Below are 19,796 nucleotides of genomic sequence, written 5' to 3' on the forward strand. Positions count from 1 at the left end.
GGAAGCGCTGCAGAGAGGAGGCCAAGTTCCACAGCACGCCGGCCAAAGCATTACGTCAACGCTCAGAGGCAGTTCTCCACGGGGCCTCGCGAACAGTCACACACACACACACACTCACCGACTGCTCCGGCTCTGTGTCATCCTCGTTGCATTGTGTCACACACTTAGACGTACACACAGTCAAGTACTGAAAAACAACATGAAATGAGATGTGCACACGTGCAGAGAAGACATGCACGCATGGCTTTGCAAATACGCTACTATATAAAACACACATGTGCATACATGTGTTCTCCCCTGAATACCTTCCCGCTCTGTGCAGATGGTTTGATATCTTTGGTTGTTTGTTAAAAGACTGTCACTATCATTTTTTCATCTGCAACAAGCAAAGCCCCAACAGGCCCCCATCAAGCTGGTTGTAATGAACCTCTACCAGGGCCAACTACGGGACGAGGCTCGGCTCATGTCTGCGGTGGAATTCAGCATTTTTTTTTTGTCTCTTTTTAAATGAGCTCCATGCTTTCCACACATCCTGCTTGCCTGCTAATTTCAGACAGGGGGGGCTTTGAAACAGTTTGGTGCTGTTATATGAAAATGTGTTATTTATTATCTCCCAATTATCTTTTGTTTACATTGTTACTAAGGACAATACATTTGTCACTAAGCATCGGCGCTAGGTGCTGAGTTTTTTATGAGGTAAACAATACTATATGTTCCTTCACTGCAGCTCTCTTGGCTGTGGAGCTGGCACTAGATGGCTGGATGACATAATTCCTGGCATGCGCTAAATGTACTCCTTTTTACTTGAGGAGAAGAAAAAAAAAACAGTGCGTCTCTTAAAGAAACATTTCATAGGACACAGGAGGACCAATAATCAAAGCGTTTCCAGCACACTAATGTGGCTCTTTTATGCATTTCATTCACACAACCCTCACTGTTCTTATGTTTCAGTATGGTTACAGAATTGCAGCAGACATTTGGGTTAATAGGCTAAGTGTTGCCCGAAAGAGTGAAAAATGAGAAAGTTACATGCATATACTGTTCAGAAATCCCAAGAAAGAAAAAAAGACTTGTGGAGCAGCCACAGATGTGTGAGTTCAACTCGGCTACATGGTGACTGATTGAGCGATTAGCTCAGTATGAAGTGAGCAGTTAAACTATTAGCATACATGGTAACCCTATTACGTGTTCCATTCATTTCTTTCCCCCGTAGTAGGGGAGCACCTCTTGTTGTGAGGAGGAGCAGCACACACACACACACACACACACACACACACACACACACACACACAATGGGACCACGACTCCAGGTTTTGTAACCAACATCTGTATGAATGGTGGCATTGTCAGGCTATGAGGTCATTAGAGAGGGACGGTGAGCTAAGAGCACAGTGGAATCTGCAGGCTGCTTCACTGAGCGCTAGACTAGTCTTGTGTACATGTTTGTGTGGATGCTCACGATTGAGTGTGCATATATAGTGTGCTTTCAGTGCATGGGAGCGCTCTATGGGGATCATTGTCCTTGGAGTCGACACACATCTGTGGGCTTAAACAAACCATGAAGTTAGGGTTTTCAGATAGCATGTGATGTAGATCTGTCATGTTTATGTGCGGTTAGTTCAGTAAAGGTGTGGATGCTCAATAAACAGCAGTCAAGCGAGGACAACACGGCATGTGGCAAGATACGCTGAGAGTCAGTGTTGCATGGAGAGAGCGGTCAGTGTCTTGGATGTGAAGAATGTTTCGTAGTTGATAAACATATTTTCTCTCCATCGCCATGGAGGCGAGTGTTTTCGGCAGAGCGGAGTGCTGAGGAGCGGCTCCATCAGTGTGTTTGTGCCAGTTTATCAGTGTTGGACACAGACCAGAGAGGGGCCACTCTCTCACTGCCTCCTGGCAACACAAACAAGTGAACCACATATACATACTGTATGTAGTAATAGGAAATCAAAAGGTAAATGGACATGCTGTGTTTCAATATGCTCTGCCTCTCATATGACAAGCTCTGTTAGTCTTTTTCACCCACAGGATTGCTTGTTGTAATGATCCAATAATGTGTTTGACCACATTTGCCCCATTTACACACACTGCTTTCACCATTTCATTCATGCCATTTCATCACTGATGAATTATAGCATACTATAAGACCACTAGACATATTGGCTAAACACAATCAAGATCATTTGGTCATATTTTCAAATAGAAGTTAACATAACAACCTGCACTCTGTAATCATGTGCAACACAAAGGCTTAGAGAAGTTATTAAAACATATATATATTTCTATATATTTCTATAGTAACCAGATAGTAAAACAACATATGTTGCATACCATTTTTTTTTTGCCGTTTTCTAGATTATTGTAAATCTCACAGGAACAGGGTTTTGAGGCCAGGTTAACAGACCTGCTTTCAGCCTTTCATTTAATGACATGCCTAAATCCACATGAAATTTATATTCAACATGTATTATGTGAACAAAGCGTTCCTCCCATGAGAAAGTCCATTGTGTTGTTTGAAATTTGACAATAAGCAGACAAACTTTTTACAGCTCAAACTTCAATGTTGGCGTTGTAAATCTGCTATACAGCGAGGTCTTTTAAGGACTTTGTATACTGGTACATTTATATTTAAGTAGTTACATATGTGTGTGTGGGTGTGTGTGTGTGTGTGCGTGTGTGCGTGTGTGTGTGTGTGCGTGTGTGTGTGTGTGTGTGTGTGTGTGTGTGTGTGTGTGTGTGTGTGTGTGTGTGTGTGTGTGTGTGTGTGTGTGTGTGTGTGTGTGTGTGTGTGTGTGTGTGTGTGTGCTTGTAATCCTAACCCTCTGCATGGCTGTGTGTGACTATGTGCGTGTGTGTGTTGTGGCCCAGAGTGTCGCATCTGTTTGTCTTTGGATGACTGCGTGTTATTTTAGCTGTGCTGATGGGAGGTGTATGTGAAGGCCATTTGGTCATGGTTCAGGGCCCGTGAATGGGACGGGGGTCCGGTAGAGCCAAGCTTGGGTAAACCAGCTGCCGTCACCACAAGGACCAGACTGGACTGGTCCAGCCACCATGAGCCCCCCTGGAGCCCGAGCAGTAAGATCTCTCGCTGGACTCCAAACACCAGAGGGGTGAAAAAGTCTGTTGATTTTCAATCTGTCAGTTCAGACCAGTTAGGCCACTACCTCATCTCGTAAAGCAGTAAATGACACATTAGAAAGAAAGAAGGAAGAAAACTAACAGCCTTCTTCTTCTTGTTTCTTAGTCATTTTCACATGTTGGAGCACAGACTGAATCTTGTGCCTGTGGTTGTCTAAGCAACATGTGTTTCCATGCAAATGTTTAATAGAAATACCTTGAATATTCTGATATTCTCATCGGACAAGGTCTAAATAAAACAAACACAAAGACTGGTTACAATTCACAAATTTGTCTCAGCCAAAATACAAAATTATAGTTATTTTAAGCGTCTTTGAAATTATGTTTGATCAAAATCATCACATTTAAAGTCACTCTTATTAGCATGACACATAATTTGCCCGTTGCTTTTGATGCCACAAATTCAGACATATGTTGTCTGTTTATTATTTTCTCCGTGCTCTGTCTGTCCCCCTCGCTCCGCCTCTGTATTAAAGATTGTGGCAGTGGGTGTAGTGATAACCATGTAGGCTGCACGAGAGCAGGGCTTTACAAGAGAGGGAACAGTGGGGATATACAGACTGGAGTCAGAGGCCCATCCATTAACTTGACAGGGTGGAGAAGCTGCCAAGAGTATGAGTGCATGGTTTGGAGCATGCTCCTCGGTGGGCGTGTGCGTCTTGCTGCCACGGTTCCTCCGAGCACCACCGTAGCGTCGGACCCTGGCAGAACAGCCGGGCTATGTCCATCTCCCCGTCGGCGTCTGGAACCACAGGGAGGGTCTGTTGGGCCCCGGCTCTGATCAGCTTGGCTCAGAACCCAAGAGAGAAGAGTGGGGGCGACATTACAGCCCTCCCATCAGACTGTCTGCCTCGCCATTCCCCGAGGAAATCAGTTTAACAGTCCCCAGCTCTTGGCAAGCAGAGAGAGAGAGGGTGTGGAGGAGGAGAAAGAGAGAGAGAGAAGGGGGGGGGGGGCGTTACTGCCTCTCTAGGCGAGAGGGAAATCTAATAAAATTAAACTAATGGGGGCGTGGAATTTTCGGGCACGGAGAGAGTGGGTTTTGCAGACAGGGCCTGGTGGGTAGCTGTGGTGGTGATGGGGAGGATGGAATTAGATCCTCTGAGTGCATGGCAAAGTAGCAGAGCCAAACTACTGCTTTTAACTGCAGATGGTGAACCCATGTTGGGTTTAGAGAGCCAGTGAGGGGGCCTCGGCCAACGAGCATCCTGCCAGGAAAGTTGCAGCTATGATATATTATGCAATTAGAAATAATGTGTGTTTAAACATGATCAGTGTGCTGTTATAGTGTTAAGAAAGACGGAGACAGACAGAAGCTTTAATGTTTCTCCGTGGACTCTTTTATGTGGAGCAGAAGATCTCCCTCTGAAAGCGTGATCTTTCTGCACTCAAACAATGACTCCACAGACTGGTTAAATCTTTCTGACCTGCTGGGAGGCGCCACAGGGCCACAGGTCCCCTGATAGTACACTGCTCCACTTTTAAGGGGAATAAAAGTGCTCACCCCGACCTCGCTGGGTGTGATTTACCCATCCTGAGGCGGGCATGGTCTCCTCCCTTTGTACCTGCTCCGTGCTCCTGCTTCCTCCTCCCAGGGTTAATAGATATGAAGTCATCTGGCGAGGAGAAACCTGAGTGTGTTCTCAGGATGTGCCCAGAGCACTCACAACGACATCACTCACAGCCCCCCGTGTCAGAGAGGAAGCAGCCATTAATAAATATCATTAATGGGTGATCACCTAGTATCCCTGATACCACATAAATGAGAAAGGCCTAAAAAAAAGGAAAAAGCAGTGGGAGTGGAGAGGTCAGGGGGCAAAGGTCTGAGAGGAGACGGTTCCTCTGCGGGCAAAAGATGGCTGATCCAGGGATGGTGTTTTAACAATGGAAAATCAATAGGCTTACTACTTCAGTACACTTACAGAATGCATGAAATGTAGTGTTAAATACATGTGATTACATAGATGGCTGGTTTATAGATTTCTCATGGCGGAAGCCGTCTTTACGGTGTCATAGGCTGCTCTGAGTTCTCCCATTCTCAGCAACAGCAGGGCAGACGGCGTGAGGACGGTCTGTGTGACAGGCATCCCATCTGTGAGCGCCCTGCGCCGCCACAAGCTAACACCTGCATGGATTTAATGACTGTTTTCCGTAGCGGCCATGTTGCTGCAGAAGAAATGTATGTGTGTGTGTGTGTTATTAGAGTAAAATGAACGTGGTGGTTAAGTTCTTGCGCTTAGCGCTGTCTGGGGAAATACAACCATGTGTTTGAGAGTCATTAGGGAGCTGATGAAGGTGTTTAAGAATCACAGCCTGCTCATCATCGCTCTGCCAGCGTCCCGTAGTTGCGTCACTGTGGTTCTGGATACAAAGACTTAAGTTTTGGCCGGGGTGGGTTTAACGGAGCTGGGATCTCGACTCCAGATGGAGCAGTAGCAGGCACTTGTGCAGCGATAGCCTCAAGAATAACTGAGAGTCACGGTAAGATGCAGTGTGAACCCAGTTTTCTTCTTTAAACTCTACTGTTTAATTTGAGTGTGTAAATATAATATACTTGTCTTTTTATTTTTAAGTAATCTGTTGCCTTCTCTTGCAATATGTTCCTTTATCTCTTATCATGCATGGTCCATTTGTTTTGGGTTTTGTCTCAATCCTGTTTGTAGCCATCACCACTTAGGCTTTTGACTCGTTGACCCTCATCTGTACTTTGACACTCTTGGGCCTCTTTGGATGCGGGCTAATTCAATTAATACACAGATAGTGCTGCACTGCCAGCTGGACAGCTCTCAGACACTGATAAATGAGTACTAGCTGTCTTGGGCCGGTGTGAGTTGGGAGGAGACACGAGAAGCCATCTTATCTCCCCCAACCCCTGGTCTCTCTCTCTCTCTCTCACCGCCACCCCTCACCTCCCTTCTCCCCTCTCTGTCCTTCTCCCCCGGGAGCCTGGTTGGCAGCTAGTCAGGCAGCTCCAGATGAGCATCTTAGCCACACACAGGCTACGGGGAGGCAGACAGGTAGCCAGCAGATTCCACGGCTTCTGTTCATTCAGGTGATTGTCTGCTCTGCGACGCTTTGGCAGCAGATTGTCAAGCTCTGATTGGTTTTCTCTTTCACGAGAGGGGTGGGCCTCACCTCTCCGGTGCTGACTGACGAGGCTGAAGGCTAGGGGGGAAGTTGTTTAGTATGGGCTGTCAGACTCAGAATTCATCCTGTGAAACACGGAAGATGTCCTTGTCAACACTGGCGACTGTGATTGATCTGTAAGCTTGTTTAAATCCATTTTCTGTTTAAGTTGCATGTCAACGAGCTGTCTGTAACTCCTGCGTGTTTATACCGTAGAAACGTATCCACAGAATCTGTGAGCGTGTACAGACTGTCATTTGTACCGTTGAGCAAAGTCAGAGCTTTTCTCACTGCTGTTCGTTAACCTCAGTGAGTCTCGGTGCGACTGTGATGCTGCGGACAGCTGCAGGCCGGCGGACGCCCGCTGTGTGTTAGTGTACACGCTGTGGTATTTTAACCCCTATCTCACCAGTTGCAAAGCAGAAGGGCTGTGGCCTCTTCGCGTTGTGCTGCTGAGGTTGTGGTGGAGGCGGTTAGCAGGGGTTAGGGTGTGATCAGATAGAGATAAACATTAAAGAGAGCAAATTCAAAATAACACTCGTAATGAGGGGCGACAGATGAAACGTGAATCATGCAGCTCCAGTCATGTAGTGCCGTTTGAAATGTCAGGCATCCGTCGGTTTGACGAGTAGAAACGATACTCAGCCAAAACAGGCTTGGCAAGGTCGTCCTTTAACTGTGGCGGTTTCATTATAACACGAGCTGTGCGTGGAAAGCCAAGTAAAGACGACTACACTACTGGTAAATCCTTTTCTCAAATACATATATGCAATATGTAAATATGATCAAACCTAGGAGGGTATGCTCTTTTATGAGTGTCCGACTCCTAAAGGGATTTATTTGACTATGCCCCCTCCTCCTCCTGGTAAAAAGCTTTCCACTCATGAACAGTGTGAGAGAAGAGTGGAGGGCCGATGTTGCGCTCTGGTCATGTCTTAGCGTCGTGATCCAGACCAGCTGGATGCCATTCCCTATGGGAATCATGAATGCGAAGGTTGTTAAAAGATATGGAGCCCTGGACACAGCGTGGACTCTGACAGCAGCTGGGCGAAGGGGGAAGGGAGCGGAGAGAGGAAAGAGAGCACTGGGAAAGAGAATAGAAAACTTTTTGGAATTCACAACAGTAGCCTTTAAATGAATGCCTTTGTTTTCAGTTTGGTCGCTCATGTTTCTGTGAAAAGTTAGGAGTTGATGAATTCTAGTCACGATGTAAGACTGGACTTTTATTTGACTTATTAAAGGATTTATTCACATCAGCGGTGCACTTCAACCGTCTCAACACTCTCTCAAGCTGTTATTCCTAAAGCGGTTAAAATGTAAATAAGTTATGAAAGGGTCCAGACGTAGAAAAAATGTGTCTAGGTTTGGGCACAACAGATGCAGATTGAAGACATACTTTGGCACTTGTATATATTTGGATTATGATTTTTTTTTTTTTTTCCTGGTCTCGCGGTTGTCTTTATGAGATGCCCAGAAAAACAGACTCTTGAGGAGAGGTGCATTCGGTAAACACGAGGAACACAAGCGGACCTTTAGAGAGCCTCTCTCTGGTCTCTCTCCTCTGCCCCTCAGAGACACCGGGCCAGTCAGGGCTAAGTAGACCACACGGTTAAAGCAACAACCCTCCCGCTGGGTCAACAGCAAGGGAGCAGTCTGAGGCTCACACCTTGCCAGCACGCTCATCTTACAGGCAGACACACACACACACACACACACACACACACACACACACACACACACACACACACACACACACACACACACACACACACGTGCGTAGAGGAGAGAGAGGCTATTAGGAATATGAGTAGGAGGGACCAGAGGGATGGCTATCAGGGAAGGTAAAGCAGGAGAATGACAAGACTGAAGGAGAGACAGAGGACAGCCTAAGTGGCTTTGATTTGTTCTCTTGACGTATGGATTTATGGAGCCATTCATCATGGTCCGAGTCAGCAGATGAACCCGCTCTAACGGCTGATAATCAGCACACCCATACATGAGAGCACGTTCCCACAAATATTTTCATAGAAAATGAAACGTTGTGTTTGCTCTCTCTTTTGTCCACGCAGAGGCTGAAGGCTGCACTGTCACACCACCCGGGTGCCATCGCCAACGGCAACATGAACTCCATGGGCCACATGATGGAGATGATGTCATCGCGGCAGGAGCAAGGCGCCCACCATCACATGCACTCACACCCGCACCAGCACCTGCAAGCCCCTCCCCACGCGTACCAGCACCACGGCCACCACCACCACAGCCAGGGCCACGGCCAGGGGGGACACCACCACCCGCAGGGACACAACCCCCATCACAACTCCCACAATCCCCACCTGCATCCCGGGCACCCACACCAGACCTCACCGCACCCTCCAATGCACTCTGCTTCACATGTAAGCAAAGCACCTTCCCGGGAGAGCCGGAGCTTTTAGACGAGCCAAAGGCAGAGCCACAAGTTCAATAACACATTAACTACACTGCACATTAAAACCTGTCACATAGCTCCAAGCCACGCTATATCATATGTGTGTATCACGACTAAAAACAAGGCAGCACTTTAGTAGCCCTTTGAGTAGTTGAGTCAGCTATTAGTGGTTTAGTATATAGCAGTACAGTATAGCTGAAATTAAGCTTTAGATTCAGTAAGTCGATGGATGAACACATTTTCTCTGCCAAGTAGTTTCCAACCATTTCAAAGGTATTTTTTTCCTTTGAGGATTTTCGCTTCAGTGTTGAGAAGAGGCCAAAAAGTAGCATTATAAAGGCTGCTTAGTACTGTCGTTTGAGAACCAGGTGCCAAGCGGTCCTGCACTACCAAGCTGCCATTATGTGGCCAAAACTTTCTCTCGGTGCAGAAGACGTTTTATAAGTGCTGGTCCTGATGATGACCAGACAGCCTTGGCTAATAGTACTGGAACATCTTAGCTGTGAATACATTTGGTTTAATTCTAATTGAGAGTTTGAAAGTATTGCTCACAGCATAAAAATTAATAAGATGTGAAACCCTTTGTCCTTGCATTGTCTCACAGTCTCTGCAGTGCCAAGCAGTTTGGATGAAGGACAGTCCGACATCAAGAAAATGCAATTCACTGTATGTTCCAAATGTATCATTAAGGCATTGAAACAACACTCTCTGTATGCACAGAGGCCATTAAAGCAGCTTGTATTTTCCATGGTTCTCATAAAAATGGTAATGATCTGAAGACTGAAAACACTTGACCTTGCCAAGTATATGTCGAGATCTGTCAGTGCATGTTCGTTTTTAGAAACGACTCTTTTGACTGTGTCTGGTGGCGTTAGTCTGAGTGGAAGTGGGCGGTGGAAAACTGCCTCCTGACACCTCTTTAACAAGGTGGGCAGGCCGGTGAATCAGCCCAGTCACTCACTCACTCTGTCACTCCGACGCCCACGGCCCGGCTCCAAGGGCACGTGGCTCAACCAGATGTTGTTTTTGGGGAAGTTGCCAGACATGGAATAGCTGCAGGAGGTAACGTATAGATGTTTGTTTTGAGGCTTTGAGGGAAGCAGAGCTGTGACAGGAGACAGGTGGCCGTTTTCCAGGTGTGTCAGGATGGCTACATGTCTGGTCGGGCGGTGACATCTCAGACAAGGTCTCGTCACAGAGCTCTGCGATGCTGATGCCTTTTCCCCCCGCTGTGTTTTCAGATGTCACCTGCAACCCAGCAGATGCATCCCACGCAGACGCTGCAGTCCCCGCCGCCCAGTGGCGGCCGGCGCAGGCGAGTAGTGGACGAGGATCCGGACGAACGTCGGCGGAAGTTTCTGGAGCGGAACAGAGCGGCGGCAACGAGATGCAGGCAGAAAAGAAAAGTGTGGGTGATGTCCTTGGAGAAGAAGGCAGAGGAGCTCACGCAGACCAACATGCAGCTTCAGGTACAACTCCAGGTGGCGAAAACCTCAGAACTTGCAAAAGTACCATTCATAACACACAGCACGGATGTTTGACTCAATTCATTATTAAGAACTTCATGATATCGTCCAGTTTTGGTAATACGTTGGATGGAGTATAAGAATCAGTTGGTAAAAAATCTAATTCCCATAATGCAACTGAATAGCATCCAACTCTACGTCCCAAATCTGTAACACAGGTCTTCAGTTCAAATGTTCTATCTCTAAGTTTGATACGAGATAGAAAATAACCCCGATGTTGAAATAGGAATTCCCTGTTTGTTGTCCGTTAAAGTGATAATAGTGCAGCATGCCTTCATGGTGGATTCCCCGGGATGACTTCTTAAAATGCGTCTCTCCTGCATTGCAGAATGAAGTGACCATGCTAAAGAACGAGGTGACCCAACTCAAGCAGCTTCTCCTCACACACAAGGACTGTCCCATCACCACTATGCAGAAAGACTCCCAAGGTTACCTCAGTGAGTAGCTCAGACATAAACACAAACACACACACACACTTGGGAATTTGACCCAAAACCTTCATCTGTGTGCCTTAGCCCTACGGCACTGCGGGGAAAATGTTAATAGTCTCGCCAGAGGAGGGATTTGAATTCTACAGACTGAACTGTGATGGACACGCGGTGACTGCCAAGACTCTTCGCTCCTATGTGCTGGTATCCAGCTCCCACGCTCGCGGCAGGACTCTTCCTTTCACATATGGGTGGTGCACACTCTGGTAGCCAGCCTGGACTTTGAGTTCGTAGTCTGAATCCCGTATGAGACCTGTTTTTCCGTCTGACAGCACCGCAGATGGCGGCCGAGACTCGATGTGAGAAAGACGTCACAGGCCGAACGTTGGCATTAAAACTCTCGTGGATGCCTCAAGATTTCACTGATTACCTGACTGTGCCTCGGCCCGGCCGCGCATGACATCAGAGCCCCACCCTTTGATACGGATACAAGTGACATTTCCATGTAATTAGGATAAGGCACCTCCCTGTGTGGCTTTAGCGCAGGAAAATAATGCTCACATCCCCGTTGGCTGAATGGTTCTTTTATATAGAAGAGAGCCAACTCCCATACTCGGCTGGGAGAGACTTTCATCGATGAGTCTAGCTTGTGTACGGATGTCATCTTCAATATGTCTAGACATGTTTATGGAGTTGAGTGATTCACTTTTCCTATTTTGTGCTACCCATTTTTTCTCAATTTTTTTCCTTTTTTGTCCTATTCTGGGATGACAGATGAGACTTTAGGTGTGAGTTTAGTGTTTTCATGTATTTTGGCATTTATTAGTTGCAAATAAAGCTTTTTTTTCACTAATGAGCTTTGGTCTGTGTTTATTTGCATAGTATTTATTATAATTTGTTTTACTATCACAGTATATTTTGATGCCTCTGTGTAGAGCTACACTGCTTCACACAAATGCTGTCCATCCTCACTCATGTCTGCTGTCTCCTCAGGTCCAGAAAGCAGTCCGGCGGGCAGTCCAGCGCCAGCATGCTCCCAGCAGCAGGTCATTCAGCACAACACCATCACCACCTCCACCACAACCGTAGGGGGCAACAGTGTGCACGGGCAAACCAATCACCGCACAGACATTAACCCCATTCACTAGGGACAAGAGAGACTATAACCCCGACCAACACCACCACCACCACCCTGCTTTCTGAGGGTTGCCAGCTGCACATGCGGGCTCCCCCTCTCTCCCTCCATCAAGAAAAACCTCAAAGGCCTGTGAGGCTGTTCTTTATACAGTAGCTACAGTATGTATTTTTATAGACCAACCCTATTAACGCATAAATGTTCTATGGTTTGTTGCCTCATTTTTATCCATTTTGTTTGTGCTTTTAGCACAGATTTTGCTAATCTCATGGAGCATTTAAGTGACTTTTTCTGTTGTGTAATGGTACCGAACGGACCGCGGTGGTCACGGGACCAGAGGACAAAGACGAGAGCCCCAGACTGTCATCTCTGTTGGCAGACCTTGCATCTCTGTATGCCCGACGGACTGAAAAAATGAGTCAAATCATTCTCTGTATAGCCCTTATGGACAGTATGTCGAGTGTATGCAACAGACTCTAAATGAGTGCGATGTTGCTGCCTTTAAGTTGTCGTTCGAAAGTCCAAATGTCGCCATGATGTCTTGAAGACAGGAATATGCAAGCAGGTGTAATGATCCTTTTCTTTCCTAGAAACCTATATGACTGTTAAGCCTTTTCCCTGTCAGCGGTATTCTCAAAGAGTGTCATAAAATACAGTATGACAGTGAAAACATAATCAAATGGAAGCAATACGACGGCGTATTGATCACCTTCTCTACCGCGTGTCCACATTATGATCAGCATGGCCAAGCCGCTCTGGTCCCGAGGACACGCGGTGCTGTTACAGCTACAGAACTGTACACTGTGATACCAGTGAGGCAGCTCCGGGGTTGAAACAACCTCCTCCGCTCTACAGGACCAACTGAAACTTTAATCATCGAGGCCTCTTTTTGTGTGTTTGTGCTTCTGAAATTGAGGATTCATAGTTTTTGAGTGTGAATTATGTATATTTTGTTTTGCCTTCTTTCCTCTGCAGAACAAAGTTCCGCAGGCGTGAAAAGCAAGAAAAACAAAACAAAAAGTGTGTGAGAAAGTGTGTGCATGATTTCCATTTTTCTTCTTTTTTTTTTACTTCCACCCTAAAACTGGTAATGTTGTTTTATGGTTTCTAAAGAGGAGCAGTTTATGCCTGTGCTCTTCAAAATGTCACAATGTGCCTCAATCTTACTGAAATTCTTTGGTTGACTGATTCAGTTGACAGCGACAGCTACTCCTTTTCTTCAAACAATCGAATCCGTTTCCTTCTCGGTGTTTTATGAACGAGGTCTCTCGGTTATCGGCTTTGTCGTGGCCGTCTGCTGCATGCAAGCGCAAAACCAGCTGACCAAGGAGAAAAGTACCCGCTTTCCAATTTAACCTCTGACATCTTTGTCAATTTCTCTTCCTCCTCTTTCTCAGGCCTCCTCTGCAGAGCAATGGATGTACTAATAGTGACCTTTTTTAATTTTTTTTTTATCTCCCTTGCAACCTTGAAGCTTCACGCCTTCTCATGTTCACAACTCCTCTTTCTCTCTTCCCTACGACCAGGAATGTCGACTCATTAGCATGATGACCATAATGCACTGTGTTTTACAGTAGGGTGGATGAAATACATTCCACTGACAGGTGGAGCGATCGCAGAGCTGTCTATGCACTTTGTCCTCTGTCATGCCAGAGGGTAGAATAGCCATATTAAGGTCCGAGTAATTCTCAGTGATCCCCCTCCCCCCCTTTTCACTCACCAGCGAGAACTTAACTGTGTTTGGCTTTATGGAGAGACCGTGCCTGGCATGCATCACATGTCTGTAGATAAAAGAAGGGAACCTAGAGCTCATATTGTAAGGACCCTGCACCTTTAAGTTTGTACCCTTTTTTATTCTGGAGAAAGAAAGATGAAGGATGTGAATTGAAATTCTTTGTCCAGCTCATAATGGGTTACATTCAAGTTTCTGTCGAAGCATTCGGACCGTTAATGTCATGTGTTAACGCTGGAGTCTGTGTGCGCAGTTTGATGAACTGATTCTCATGAAAAAGGGCTTTGTCGTACCAACCCTTTGAACTGAAGCTTGCCTTATTTTTAGGTTGTTTTTTAAAACTGCGTTCAGACTGTTAGACCATTCCAAATTAACCTCTTGCATGTGAAAATTATGGGAATGACCTCAAACAACTTTCAATTGGAATCATTTGGAGGAAGTTGCTGTTTTAGAATTAGGTATGAGAGTCTCTCGTTACATTTTTGACAGTGGGACCAGGTTCAGAAAAAAGACATTTGTAACTGCAGAGGCAGACAAAAAAAAAACAACTAAAAAAGGACAGATGGAAGTGCAGTGTGAGTGCGTCTGTGTGGAGAACAATTCCTATGTATTAATGATGCTAGAATTGTATTATTTTAAAACTATAAATATTGTACATAATGTCATTAATTTTCTGTAATCCTGTACATGTAATGCAACCACCTTTCTTTTTGAAGGGAGTCAATGTGTGGTACATGTTTGTAAATAATGTTCGCATAGCACTTGTTGCCTTTTGTTGTACGTCGAGGCTCATTTCAGCGCTTAAATGCATTGTTTATACGTGATGAACTGGTGAATCCATTCTGGCCTGCATAACTTTGTACATTGTATGTGTGTCTGTAACGACATCGTCTCCATTTTGTTTTGTTTTGCATTTGTACAGTTGTTAAAGTATCATTGCAGTTACATTATGGTATGAAAAAATAAAGCACTTGTTCTGTAACAACCAACCGATGTGATCTGATGTCACTGCTTCATGTAATAGAACTTTCCAGCGTCCGAGGCGACAAAAAGCAAGTCCAGTCGCCTTCAATGAAGCTTTCAAAGAGGAGACATCTTTTGAATATTTGAGTATTATATTTGCAGAATTCTATTAAAATAAAACTAATGTTGACATCAAATAATCAACGGTATTTCATTGATGTTTGCCTCCGAGACGTAACCGCTCATTAAATAGTTAGGTTCTTTAAAGGTTTAGAATACTCATTACTTATTTAACTGTCTAGACATCTTGAGAGTTGCCTGATGAAATAACACAGCAATTAACTTCTTTGTCAAAAACATATCCAAGTTAAAACTACAGAATGAAGCCACAACAGCCAAAATAAATTAAATAAGCGTTGTGTGCTGTTGCAACGTGCAAAAGGGCCCTTATTCCCCAGAGGTGTCGAGTAAATTAATATTTGTTTTTAGGACCTCATTTCACAAAATCAGAAATGTAACAGCCTTAACTTTTTATAAATACTATGAATGTCTAGAGCAGTTTTGTGAAGTGATGTAATTTCAGTTCTGGCTTTCCACTGACATGTCTTTGAGCACAGTGACCCTTGGTGGACATTTTGTTGATTAACCAAACAGTTCCCGACGGTGCAAATCCCTAACAAAAGGTGCTGCCATATCTTTACAACACCGATCAAAACAAAGGTTGTCAGGCTGCAAAATTCACTGGTGATCTCTGATCATTAAGACACTATTTAGAAAAAAAAAACTCATTTTATTTCAAGACAATTCAACCTTCAGTGTTTTCTTCATATTTCATCATCAAGTGTGCTCTGATTGCAACATAGACTATATTTCCTCATACAATCAAACAGAAATAAACATGAAATGTTTTGATAGATGTCAGGCCTGGCTGGGATCGGCTCCAGCCCCCCCACAACCCTGAATAGAGGATAAAGCGGTAGACGATGGATGGATGGATGGATCTCAGGCCTGATAATCAGACTGAACTAGCAGTCATTTTCACTTAATTTATTTTACTATTTGTTGATTTGGGCATCGATTCATCTGGATCCAAGGTAAGAGAACGTATTTCATTTGAAATGCATCAGAGAGCAGTCCAACGTCCCGAACAATGTCACCTCTGCTAAAATACTTAATAGAGAACAAGCTGATTTACACTGGCTGAGACTATCAACAGTCTAAATGGTCAATAATCAAAGATTAGCTCTTTGAAAGTGGATGTGCTTTGCTCCGGTGTTTCACTCATCATATCCAGCCGCGCGTTGAAAGGAATCTGTCTATCATGTCAAAGGACCTCGCTGGTTGGTCGTAAGGCAGAATGTGTCCTCCTCCTCGGATGATGATCTGCAGGACAAACAGAGGACAGGTCAGAGAATTTACAAACAGGCGTTTAAGGAGTACGTTGTTTTTTCAGACGCTGATATCCGCCCACCTGGTAAAACTCTCCCACTTGTCTCACGTAACCGGCCACCTCCGTGTCACTGGGCTGAACCTTCCAGTGGAAGCGGGGGGCTGTTTTGTACTCCGCTGCCCCGGTCCAGTTGACCGTAGGCAGGAACCTCTCCGTCAGGGGGGCTGCGACTATGACATCCAGCTGACCGCTGTAGATTAAGACCTGGGTGCAGAAAGAGACCAGACAGACTGTTAGAGAGTCTTTAAAGGGACTTTTCTAAAAACATACTGCTGTTGATCATCGCAGACCAAAGACAACTATGACAGGTAATCTCCCACCACCTCACCCTGTAGTTGTCCATCAACACGCCCAGCCACGGCTTAATGCTCTTCATGACATCCTGCAAGAGGTGCTTCTCCACCTCCGAGCCGTCGTGGAACGTCAGGTTCCCCACATGGATGGCACGTCGCACTGCTGGAAGAGTCACAAACTGGGTAAAGTACTCCTGGTCTTCAGGCTCCTGTGGTGCACCAAAGAACAACATGCAAGACAATTTTAAAGTAATAAAAAGTAGTTTATTTGTATGTAAAGTTGTCAAAATGTTAGCTCCAGGAAGTGTCTCTACATACCTGACATGTCAGGTAGTTGAAGTAGTTAGCGCAGCCGGTAGCGTTTTGGAAGAAGGAGGGATACGGTTCCACGTCACCATTCAGTAAGCGGTCAAAAACCTGAAGGCAGACGTTCACAAAATGGTCCGTTTGATTTTAGTCACAATTTTACTGACATGTGAGAATAAAATCTGACCATAAATAACAAAGACAAACACACCTGAAAAGCCTCCAACCACTTCTGTTGCTGGATGAGTTTAACCCCCAAGTCAGTCTGCTGGACCACATACTGCCTTTGGAGTTCGTCTATCATGCCCGTTTGGTACATGAACTCAGCATAACCACCCAGCATCTGATATGGAAAAATAAAAGTTCAATATTATACTTGTTTCTACATTGACTGGCTACTATACCGATAACACCTGACAGGGTCAAGCAGAAGGAAGGTGAAAAGCTACGTGCTGGAGGGCGATTCTTTTCTTTTCTTCTGGACTTGGCTGCCAAAAGTCAGATTTCTTGGATGAATGTATTGTTTGAGACGAGGCATGAAAGAGACTTGAGATTTGAGATGCAATATGATATTAGATGAAAAATGAGATATTGGATGTTTTTTCAGGGGAGCATGCCAACGAGCAACAAGTACAATCTGGAGACATGAGGTCTAATCAGGCAGAATAACTGAAAACACCTGTGCGTGTGTGTGTGTGTGTGTGTGTGTGCAGCAGCTCAGAGAATATAGGGGGGGGGGCTATGTCGGATACGCACCAGTTCTGGATCACAGAGCCCATCTCCAATAGCCATCCCTATTAAGTTGATTTTCACTTTGGCAGCCGGGTTGTTTTTATGGATGTAGTAAGAAATGGCAGGAACATACTTCCCTGCATAAGACTAAGGAGAAGGACAGAGAAGGTTCACACGAGTTAGGATGTTGTTGTTGCAGTCATATTTTAAGACAAATGTCCAACTTGTCCAAAAAATGTGTCTCTAATGAGAATAAATGCCTTATGTTAAAGTTAAAAAGCCACTTGTGTAACACCACTACTCTACATTTTGACATTATTATGATGCTTGATTTAAAAAACAAACAACATACCTCCCCAGTTACATAGAACTCATTGGACTGATACTCAGGAAATATCTGGAAGAACTGTGTTAAAGCGCTTTAAAAAAGAAAAATGGAAGAGTTAGGAACAAAAATACAAGTTGGTCATCAAACATCAGACTTGACAGGAACACTGGACTTGTGGTGCTGTTCTACCTGTACAGATCTCTGCCAACATCATCCTGGTTCTGAGCAAAACCTCGATCATCACCAGTGAAGCTGAAACCTGTTCCAACCTAGAAAAAAACAAATGTTCTTCCTTAAAAAACGTGTACTTATTCATACACATACAGAAAATGCAGATGAGCTGAGAAACCTTGAATGAAATACGTTGTTTGTGGATAAATAATGAATACGTACCGGATTGTCAATGTACAAAACTGAATATCTTGACGTCCAAGCGTAATCCCTCAACCCGACTGCAAATACACAAAACACGAACAGAACACTAAATATACGGGGCTCAAGCTTATTGTGTTGAATAAGGATCACGGTGCACGTATGGTTCTTACCAGTCAAGTTTTTAAACACCACATATGGTCCATGTTCCACGAAGAGCCCGAACATGGAGGTGCCACCGGGACCGCCTTGCAGCCAGAGCAGGACCGGAGCTGTGTCTGTGTTCGCCTGTAGGACGCACACAGAAAGTCAAGATCTCAGCACCACCCGGTGGCGACTTCGCTTCATTAACAATGAGTCAGGTTTTCAGTTCATCAAAGTGTAGACATTTGGCAAACAATCAAAGTACAAAACGTTTGTCTGTTAACACCTAATATAGGAATATGAACACCACACTCTCAGAAGTATCACTATCATGTTTCCGGCTGAAATTGAGGATGCATGAGGTGTTGACATAAGTAAACACAGACTCCTGTAAACGGCTGCTGTCAGGAAATTATGTTTTTTAGCGTGCAATGTAATACACTGTGAAATATAGATTTTAAAATATAACTATTTTCTTTGAGGCTTTCATTCAGCTGCATGGACGTGGCCTCTAACATTACTACACTGAAGTGTGAGATACAGATGTGATAATTGAATTAAATTACTTCTCAAAAACAATTTCCCCAAAATACCCACTCTTTCTGTAAGAGCTTTGTTTAAAAAAAAAAAAAACGTGACTTTTAACACCTGACAAAGTCCAGCATCAGCTGACATTCCCACATTGCGGCTGACTAAATACACACAGGTGCACTGCCTTATCGCTGACTGGAGGAGTGCACTGAAAGTACCTTAAGTACAATAAAGTTGAGTCCCAAAATGGAAACTAGCACAAAAGTGACTATCCATCTGAACACACTTCCTCCTCTTGATGTGTCAAAGTGCAGCACTGATGTGATGTGACTGTCATGTGGAAGGCACCCACTGTTAAGGGGGTCAGGGCCTACCAGCAGTGCAGGGAAGAACCAGAAGAAGAGGTTGCTGTTGTACTTCTTGTTGACGGTGAGGTACCCTGCATAGCTCTTCACGTTGGCACCGGGCAGGTCTCCTACCAGACTCAGCTTCCTGGCTGGAACAACAAAAACATGTGATCATTATAAAACTATAAGCAATAACCTTTGCCGCGCAGCATCATGGGAGTATAGTAATGTTGCTGCACCTTCGTCTATGGCGCCCTTCTCCAGGTAGGGAGTGAGGAAGAGAGGCGACCCGGGGTCGACTCCGTTCAGGCTGCTGACGCGGTGAGATTTTCGGCAGAAGAACGACGAGCAGCTCCGTGAGTGTGCGGAGTCCAGACAGACCCACAGGAACACGAGAGCCAGCGTTTCCCTCCGCAGCCTGCCGAAGTTTACACGTCAATATCAGGCAACGGGCCTGGCGCCAACCTCAAACACTGCACTCTCATTCTAAAGGCAGGCTATGCGCGAGCTCAGCACGTGGGATACAAAGAGACAACAACAAAACGTGCGACTTGTTAAGACTCACCTCATGTTCACTCGTCGTTTCTATGACAACGGGAGAAACGTTAACCTTTCAGCCGGAGAGACCTCTGTAAGATGGTCAGCTGTGGACCGACTGAGGGGTTTGTGTGATGAAGTAAGGCTGAGTCACATGATCATCAGCTCTGCGTCGGCCATGTGACAATGTAGGTCACGTGGTCGTCGAAGTGTTGTTGTCGGCGTTTTAAGCCTCAACGTGGTCTTGCAGGAGACTTCCGGCGTCTGAACTGAATTGCCCAAA

At 45.1% G+C, this 19,796-nt stretch overlaps 3 protein-coding genes across 4 annotated transcripts in view; 2 read left to right on the forward strand and 1 right to left on the reverse strand.

Moving 5' to 3' along the window:
* creb5b (cAMP responsive element binding protein 5b) overlaps positions 1–14,499 on the forward strand; it is a 36,549-nt gene extending 22,050 nt beyond the window's left edge. For both annotated transcript variants that reach the window (XM_084026624.1, XM_084026625.1), the window contains exons 8-11: positions 8,334–8,657; positions 9,931–10,158; positions 10,544–10,652; positions 11,637–14,499. In XM_084026624.1, the coding sequence (XP_083882750.1) occupies positions 8,334–8,657; positions 9,931–10,158; positions 10,544–10,652; positions 11,637–11,791 (816 nt within the window). In that variant the 3' untranslated portion in view covers positions 11,792–14,499. The remainder of the gene's footprint in view (positions 1–8,333; positions 8,658–9,930; positions 10,159–10,543; positions 10,653–11,636) is intronic.
* Positions 1–19,796, forward strand: part of chn2 (chimerin 2) — a 129,018-nt gene that overhangs the window by 87,859 nt on the left and 21,363 nt on the right. The gene's annotated exons all lie outside the window — the stretch shown is intronic.
* On the reverse strand, positions 15,243–19,696 carry cpvl (carboxypeptidase vitellogenic like). The gene is made up of 13 exons (XM_084026626.1): positions 19,542–19,696; positions 19,216–19,394; positions 19,004–19,125; positions 18,128–18,242; positions 17,976–18,034; positions 17,772–17,851; positions 17,607–17,673; positions 17,279–17,401; positions 16,734–16,865; positions 16,535–16,633; positions 16,252–16,425; positions 15,945–16,127; positions 15,243–15,856 (listed from the first exon to the last, which is right to left on the reverse strand). Exons 1-13 carry the CDS (start codon positions 19,544–19,546, stop codon positions 15,758–15,760), a joined length of 1,437 nt encoding a protein of 478 aa, XP_083882752.1. The 5' UTR covers positions 19,547–19,696; the 3' UTR covers positions 15,243–15,757.

The sequence above is a fragment of the Eutrigla gurnardus genome (assembly GCF_963514095.1).
Source record: "Eutrigla gurnardus genome assembly, chromosome: 14".
NCBI classification, from domain to species: Eukaryota; Metazoa; Chordata; class Actinopteri; order Perciformes; family Triglidae; genus Eutrigla; species Eutrigla gurnardus.